This window comes from Triticum urartu, chromosome 4 (assembly GCF_003073215.2).
Source record: "Triticum urartu cultivar G1812 chromosome 4, Tu2.1, whole genome shotgun sequence".
Lineage (NCBI taxonomy): Eukaryota > Viridiplantae > Streptophyta > Magnoliopsida > Poales > Poaceae > Triticum > Triticum urartu.
The window spans coordinates 239,921,077-239,929,692 of NC_053025.1; the positions used below are offsets into that span (position 1 = coordinate 239,921,077).

General features: G+C 44.7%; 1 protein-coding gene across 6 annotated transcripts; it reads left to right on the forward strand.

Moving 5' to 3' along the window:
* The first annotated feature begins 409 nt into the window (after positions 1-409).
* LOC125551388 (serine/arginine-rich-splicing factor SR34-like) lies at positions 410-5,008 on the forward strand. Of its 6 annotated transcripts, none has more exons than XR_007302499.1 (16): positions 410-566; positions 772-867; positions 1,221-1,286; positions 1,408-1,482; positions 1,569-1,698; positions 1,786-1,832; positions 1,925-1,982; positions 2,659-2,708; positions 2,950-3,006; positions 3,080-3,165; positions 3,245-3,337; positions 3,663-3,875; positions 3,961-4,032; positions 4,286-4,319; positions 4,458-4,544; positions 4,622-5,008. XR_007302499.1 is itself a non-coding variant. In XM_048714603.1 (14 exons), the coding sequence occupies exons 2-14, from the start codon at positions 781-783 to the stop codon at positions 4,634-4,636; spliced, it is 891 nt and encodes a 296-aa protein (XP_048570560.1). In that variant the 5' UTR covers positions 410-566; positions 772-780; the 3' UTR covers positions 4,637-5,008. The 6 variants fall into 6 exon arrangements, 3 of the variants coding, with proteins under 3 accessions (XP_048570560.1, XP_048570562.1, XP_048570561.1); XR_007302498.1 differs by having other exon boundaries at positions 3,779-3,875; positions 3,961-4,199; positions 4,458-4,550; XR_007302497.1 differs by having other exon boundaries at positions 3,779-3,875.
* The last annotated feature ends 3,608 nt before the right edge of the window (positions 5,009-8,616 follow it).

The following is an 8,616-nucleotide window of genomic DNA, read 5'->3' on the forward strand; positions in this document are numbered from 1 at the left end:
CTAGAAGTTTCCCAAAACCAGAAAAATCAGCTGGGAACCTCTAGAAGGTTCCGAGAACCGGGGGCGTTGGAACGGTTAAACGGGCCAGCCCTATGCGAAGCGCCGGCAGTTTGACGCAGCGAGCGGCAAATAGCATTTTTCCAAAAAAAAGAGCCTACTAGTGGGCGAATCTGGAGGCAGCAAAGCCAGCCCATACCGTGTGAAAAGTAGGCCCAAAGTGAACGCGGCTCCTCCCACGAACCCGCTGCGCACTTGTCTGTTGCCGTAGTACGTTCGGGCGATTTGATAATTTGCCACCCCTTACTTTCCCCTTTCACAATTTGCCACCCATTGTCTCAATGACGGGCGGGCCCGGGCCTCACCTGTCATTTTCAGGGGGGCAAATTATGAAAGGGGGAGGTAAGGGGTGGCAAATTATCAAATTTGCCATTACGTTGGGGTCCGAGTGGTCAGTGGTCATAAACCCTTCTCCCTCCTCAGCCTCCTCTTTCCCCCTCTCGAAAGACTGCGCGGCCGCGAAGCCAAACCCTAGCCTCCGCCCCCCCTCGAATCCGCATCGTCTTCAGGTACGACATTTCCTCCCAGTCTCCTACTGTCTTCTGTGCTAATCACTAGTATAGGTTTTATTGGGAGGTTCTTTGCTGTTCCGTTTGGATTGGGGAGACGGACCATGCTCTGTTTGGATTGGGGAGATGCGGGGGGAGACATATCTGTTCTTTTTTGTCCGTGTTGCTCGTAGGATCTGACTGACACGCCCTTCTTTGGTTGCAGCGGGGAGGGATGAGCAGGCGCTGGAGCAGGACGATCTATGTTGGCAACCTCCCTGGGGATATCCGGGAGAGGGAGGTGGAGGACCTCTTCTACAAGGTCTTGCAATTCATTTCTGTCATTATGTTGTAAAATAAGGAATTTGCGCTAAGCTCTCTGTTAAGCCATGTTCGCTAGATTCATCTCTGTGATGCGGTTATTCTTGTTCCCAAATTAAATTAGCAGTACGATTTGTGCAATTTAATGGGATGTAGAATATGGTACCGTTGTGCAAAAAGAAAGCAGAGACAGTAGAAGTACAGTTATTTGAGAAGGCTGATGCCTCATGTACCTTCCAACTTTCCTGAATCTCAAGTCAGGATCTGTGCTCCAGGATGTACTAGTTTTCTACTGCTGAATTTGCGTGTATGATTTTGTTCAAAGGTCTAATATTGTCAGCCTTGTTCATGTAGTATGGCCGTATTGTTGATATTGACCTGAAGGTTCCTCCAAGGCCGCCTGGCTATGCTTTTGTTGAGGTAATATACCACCTAATGCTCTTGATAGTGCTCAGTCTATTTTGTTCTCCTGTTGAGACATCATTGCTGTATTATACAACGTGGGCACAAACTGATGATAAGCTTATATATAACTTTGTAGTTTGAAGATCCTCGTGACGCCGAAGATGCCTGTGCTGGAAGGGATGGGTACAACTTTGATGGAAATCGTCTAAGAGTAACCACACTATAGTCTTAACAACTTACTCCATTCAAAGTCTCTAATTTCTCTGTGTAATGCCCACTTCTGTGTGGTGTGTGCAGGTGGAACCTGCTCATGGTGGGAGAGGTAGTGGTGGCCCCTCTCATGATCGTTCTAGCAGCTTTGGTGGTGGTGGTGGTGGCGGCGGCGGTGGTGGACGCCGGGGTGTCTCCAGGCACACGGATTACCGTGGTATGGTTTTTTACAAATAATATTGAAAATGATGCTAAGTACCCAATCCTCTGCCAGCAATCTTAATCTCTGCAATATTGTGCACAGTTCTGGTTACTGGCCTGCCTTCTTCTGCATCCTGGCAAGATTTAAAGGTTTTATTATCATCTGCTCTTTCTTGATTTTAGCTGTAAAATGTTTTCTTTCATGTGAGCAAGTAATATTTGCCTGAATAATCTCTGCTCAGGACCATATGCGAAGGGCTGGTGATGTTTGTTTCGCAGAAGTGTATCGTGAAGGCGGCGGTAAGCCTGATTTTGAGCACACCTTTAGTTTAAACTAATTGACTTGCGTTGATTTAACACTCATCTAAACTATTAAGAAGCAGTGAACTATGTGCTTAATGTGATAACTCTGGAGCTATTTTTACAAAGGGAAAGTTCAGTCCCAGATCCATTCTGAAATTCCTATCTAACCCTCAACACACATCCGATCATTTACCACCACCTGTAAGAATAACTCCTCAAGCATGTGAAATCTGAATAGCTAAGAAAAAATTGAAGCAGAATTCCTATTACCAGCAAATGCATTCTACTAATAGGTTATTCAAGACATTTTTTTGTTCCGTTTGTCCAGAACCCAATGCTTAATCAAGTCTGACAAAACTAAGCACTCATATTACCTGAAATGGTCCACAACAAAATACCGTTTGTTTCTGTTTATATTTCTATAAGAAGAGGGTTTTCTTCATCAGGACCAGTGATTTGTTCCCTTTGTGCTTCTGTTGATGGCAGCAGCTCTTACTGTACTTTAAGGCACTTTCTGACTTTATGTGCATGTTATGCCATATTTCATTTGTGGCTTTATGCTTTGTATTTACTACCATGCCATTTTTCCTTTCCTTTATGCATATAGTACTCTGAAGCAATAATGATTCCTTGTATATTTATTGTCTTGACCTGTGTTTTTATATTGTTACAGGCACCATAGGAATTGTTGACTACACAAACTATGATGATATGAAATATGCTGTAAGTCTGTATTAATCTGTTTTATTGTATCCTCTCTAATTCATTTGTCTATTTGTATCAAGGTTTTCATCCAATGACCATTTCTGGTACTAATTTGGATGCCTGAAAATACCTAACTATTGCACTGTATAGGAATCTGTTATACTGTTACTGTGTTATACTAATTAGTAGTTCTTGTCGTTCTCTTTCTATGTTTTTTATTTCTAATTACACCGTCTTGGCTGTTGACTATTGCTTGCAGATAAAGAAACTGGATGACACTGAATTTAAGAATGCATTTTCTAAAGGTTATATAAGGGTAAGCACTTGCTTGAATCCTAGTCAGTCCTGGGAATCTGGTTCATGAGGCTAACCATATGCCTTCTCTGCAGGTGAAGGAATATGATGGCAAATGTGGGCGCTCCTACTCACGTAGCCGGAGCCCAAGTCGTAGCCGCAGCAAAAGCAGGAGCCCAAGGTTTATATATCGTATTATGATGGTGTCCTTTTTATTCTGTTTTATAAGTATCTTAGTTGTATGAAATTGTTATATGCAGCAAATCTCCCAGGGCCCGCTCAGCATCTAGGTCCAGATCAAGGTCTCGTTCTTCCCGTTCTCGTTCAGCATCAAAAGGACGTTCTCCATCAAGGTAATATACATTGATTGTAGTAGATTCCCAACCTCCAAAATTGTAGTACTCTACTACCCTTTCAGGTGTACAACATGATCTAGGCTTCCTGTCATATTTACTTGTATTCTACTCCCTTCGTCCCATAATATAAGAGCGTTTTCGACACTACACTAGTGTAGAAAGCGCTCTTATATTATGGGATGGAGGGAGTATATTTGTTGATTCATTTGCGAAGAAGCTTGTTAATTTGAAAACAATTGTGTACTAAAGAATGAGTTGTTCTGTCATTTCAGCCTATTGGCTGTAGTAGTAATGAAGTTCAGTTATTTGATTATTTTCCCAGACACCTTTGATAATGTTGGCACATGATAATTTCGGACTGCATGGGGATTTCCTTCTCAAGAACTCAGTTTATGCTACAAACGATATGAACTGCTTAGATTCTTGTGTTTTTTGAAGACCATTCTTCATTTTATCTGGGATTGTGCGGCGATCTGGGGATTGCACATTAGGATATTGAGGATGGAATTTGCTACAATTGTGTTGGTTGTATGAGGTATGCTCATTTATTGAGGGCTTCTATGGAAAGCTAAAATCACCCTATTTTTCTTACCTAATGTACTGTAACTGATTACCATCAGAGCTTGGGCATAGCACACTTTTTGGAATTCTGGACATAAGAGCCTTAAGGAATGACGATATGGATTATGATGGTACAGTGACTAGGAATTTGCTTGGGAGTCCAATGCATGAGGAATGAGTTTGCTTCCTACTTGTACTCTCCACATGGTTGTAGTTTGCATGCACTAATTGCATTCAGTACCAGATGTTTGCATTTCCTTGAGCTCTTTTCGCTTTCATTTGGTTAGTCCAATACCGGGTGAGGCATGAAGGCTTTTTTGACTCAAGCTGACATAAAGGTGCATTCTGGATATTGAATTCAGTTGTTTGTGGAACTTTTTGCAGATCACCAGCAAGATCCAAATCCCCAATAGCTTCTGTAAGTTTCTTTATGTTTCCTTATTATGTTGTTTCTACCCTATAATGTTTTTGGAGCTTTTGCAGATCACCAGTATTATGGATCTCTTTCATTTTTGTTTTTTACTTGTGTTGTTTCTACTCTAATGTTTGTTCCCAGCCGGCAAATGGTGTAGTGGCAAGTCCAGCGGCAAGCCTGAAGAAACGCAGTCCAAGCAGGAGTCCATCTCGGTCACGGTCACCTGATGTAAATGTTGTTCCTTGTCTACATGTCCCTTGAAGATCACGGCATGGCTGCTCTGACTAACTTGCCCACATTTTCAGGCGAAATCTGAATAGAAGCACTGCACCGGGGCAGATGAGGCGTGTGCTCCGGTCTAGATATTTGTTGTCCTCTATGCTTCTTGAGAATTACCTGGATGTCAGCAACTGTCCAATGAGTCTCCTTTATTGTGTGAACAATGTCAACTTGTATTGCTGAAGACATCGAACTAGCACTATCATATGCGATGCCTGCAGCCAGTCTTTCAGTCAACTTGTACTTTGTCTGTTACCCTTAAGTGGATGTATCTAGTACTAACTTGGAGTTAGACACATCCATTTGAGGAACAAGCTTGGGACAAGCTTTCGGATATAGGGAGTATTTCGTGGATTTTGTTCAAAAATCATGCAAGACGTTTGTGTATTCATGTTTCATGCTTTTTCTCACCAGTATTCCTGTTATCATCGTTTTATGGGCTAGTTCTTTTCGGCGATTCTCCCAGAATCGCCATCCTCCTCAGCTTCTTTCAGAATCGCCACTCCATATTTTATCCTATCTAGTTAAGGTTTAATTAGACAGGATTGTAAAAAACATATGAAGTGATGATTATGGGAGAAGCTGGGGAGGGGGGCGATTCTGGTAGAATCGCCCAAAAGAACTGGCCCTTACATCGTCTGCTTGTATAAGCTCGTAGTCTGTTCTGAATTAATTGAAGTTCTAGATTTGTCCTAAGTTTTTAAGTTTGACCAAGTCTAGAAATATATATGAAACTTTTTAACACCAGCTTAAAATACATTTTTGTACAGATTTTTTTTGTTTAGGACAACAAAAAACTTCAATTAATTCAGGGCGGATGAAGTAATAAGGAATCGCTGCCCTATAAGGCTTTGTTGCTTAATTAGGCGCGTCTGAAGAAATAGGCATTGGTACTTAAAAAAAATTCGGTTTATTTTTTCAAGCACCTCTCTAAATACCTAAAATTGTACAAGGCCTTCAAGGAGGACCTTTAAACCTTTACTGTATGTTTGGGCAACCACTTTTGCCATTTAATGGGGATCTGGGGGCTTTGTTGGAGTCTGGACATTGCATTTACTAATCACATACACGGTCTCTTTATTCTTTCTCCTTTCATCCGCACATGCATGGTCCGTTCTCTCTCTTCTTCCAATCGAACACTAAACCATAAATATTCCACCACATGCACGATGCCCACCTAGTTTCTCATCCCAACCGAATACTTTGTGATTAACATTGGATGGTTCATGGGTCGGCATTTGAGATGCCCTAATACGACATCAAGAAGTCTTTAGAGTAAAATTTAGGGCGTCAAAAAATGCTTTTTGGGCCACGAGAAAGTGAACATCTCCAGTAAATGCTATAAAATAGGACACCATTGTTTCCAACTTGACATTGCATACTTCAATTTAGACATTACATTCAAAAGTTTAAAGATGCAGTGTCCAAAAGTTCAAACTTATGATCAGTAGATTACATTCTCTTTCCGAGTCGCCCCCGCAGGCGATGGGAGGGAACCCTAGCCGCCTCCTAGCGCCCCTCCTCCCGCTCCTCCCCTGCCGCCACCAGAGGGCGTGTCCGGACGAAGCACGTCCAACGCCGGCAGTAGCAGGGCTCTTCCGACCCCTCGCGTGTGCCGATGCGGAGGGTTGTGGCGGTGCGACCGGCTTCCTAGCGACTATGTTGGGAGGCAGGTGGCGCGGTTGTGGCCTCCGGTGGTGGGGCATGCTGGGTCTTGGCGGCAGCAATGATCTGGCCCAGATCCATGATCCCAAGCACTAGGTGGCGCGGGCTGCGGATGACGACGACGACTGGCTGGTGCTATCTTCTGGGCAGTAGTGGTGGACGACGATGGTGGATCGGGGCCGTCGTGGCGATCCTCGGTGTTCTGACGGCTGCGTGCGTCTACTTGGTGAGGCACCACACGGTTCGAGTCGGCTACTGGATCGGGATGACGTGACTACCAGTGAAAATCGCGTTGACTTCGATCTTGACGGGCGATGACGACTTCATTGACGTCTTTCCTTGTTGAGGCATCGTCATCTCCCCCTGGCTGCTCTAGGGGAAACCCTAGATCTGGGTCTTCCAGGATCAGACGATGACGGCATCTTCGATGCCATTCTCCCTCATGAGGGCATCGTTCTGGAGCAGGCGCTGACTGGAAGAGCCCAAAGGTGGAGCGGGGTTTCATCTTCCGCATCGATGATGTTGGATCTCGGTAGCATGGTGTCGTGGAATTGTCACGGCAGATGTCCTAGTGTGAGGACTTAGTCGTGAGGCCAACACATCTATGTGGTAGCTTGAATGGGGTTGGTAGGAATCGAGAGACGCGAGGTTTTATCCAGGTTCGGCCCCTCACGGTGGAGGTAAAAGCCTACATCCTGCTTCATTGATATTGATGATCATCACGATTACAGGGGTGCTCTATCTCGAGAGCTATTGACTTGTCCATCTATCTAGACTTATGAAACTTGTGGAACCTGTCCCTCTTGGGGAGCCCTGCCCCTCCTTATATATGTTGAAGGGGCGGTTTACATGACTAGTCCTATTAGGATTAGGATTACTCTATTACAAGTGGAGTCCTAGTCTTGCTTCCTTTGTAAGGGAATATTCCTTATGCTTTCCTCTTAAACCGGCCCGCCATAGCTTGAGCCGGACTTCCATGAACTGCCTTATGGGCCACCGGGCCTTGTCGTCCGCCTGACCCGCCCGCCGGGTTACTAATGAGCCGCCAAGATCGGGCGGGTTACCCGTGAATCGCCAAGCTCCGGGTGGGTCACCAGTGAGTCGCCAAGATCCATCCGGGTCATACATCCAGCCGGGTTACACCGCTTGGTATATCCCCGACACATGGTGCAGTGGAGTCTCGGCGTTCGATGCGAGTTGAGGGACTCCCGCAGGAGGACGGCGTTGTCTGGCGTCGTGGTGGCGTCGACAACAGGCCTGTCAAGGTTGACGTGTCAGTTCCTGTTCTGAAGACGGATAGTGAAAGACGGCGGCCGTCGCCTCTAAGAGTGCACTGGACCGGTGTGTGCCCCAGACCCGACATTGTGGCTTGGTTGGTGCCTCCGGCTTTAGATGTTAGGCTTTGGTGCGAAGTCTGTTTGGTATTCGGCTCGGATTTTTGGCACCCCTTCATCAAGTACATAGGAGTAGCGACACATGTTGCTGAGATGGGAGCTTCAGACTTACTGATGTATTACTTTGTAAGGTATTTGTGAATAATTAATAGAGTGCATGCCTGCATCGCCCAGATGCAGAGGCCGGGGGTCATCCTCCTTTTCTAAAAGAAAAATTCGAACTAACATATCAACACCTACATGCTACTCATACATGGAAATTTAGAAATTCACCATATAAGCAGTACCACCTACATACTCCACAGAAATTCAGAAACGCAACGATTAAACACATGATACAACCAAAAGTTTTTTCACCATAAGAAGCATTGTTCATGTACTTGTTCATTCTTGCATGGACTGAAACTGTATGTCCAGTTCCATATCATGTCATGGTGTTGTTTGGATTCAACTACTTTTCTACAAATCAATTGCTGCAACTATTAAGTTGTGCCCTTGCAAGCGATTACTGAATTTTGATATGTTGTGCTCCACTTTTCAGCAGAAAACGAAGGTGAAAGTGCTAGTGATCGACTAGAGGGGGGGGGTGAATAGGCGATTTTTATGAAAGTCTTCAAAACAGAAGTTCTTCATTCCAGTGTTCCTTGGCAGTCACAAAGTTGAGCAGACCTGCATCACGGAAGCAGTCAAGGGCTTCTTCAAGGCATGGCAGTCCAGCAATGGCTTCACAATCAAGACGCATATGAGGGAAGATGCGCCCCTGATTGTACAAGATGCAAGAATAGTAGCTTCGCAGTTGATAACTCCAGAATCGATCTGAGGAGATTCTTGGCCTTGTGTAGGGGTTCTTGTCACTGTCGAAGAATGTGTTGTGTGCCTTGAATCCATTCAGATTAAACGATCCTGGTGACATTGCAGTACCTGGGAACCGTGGTAGCCTTGGCTTTGGCTTCTGGATCTGA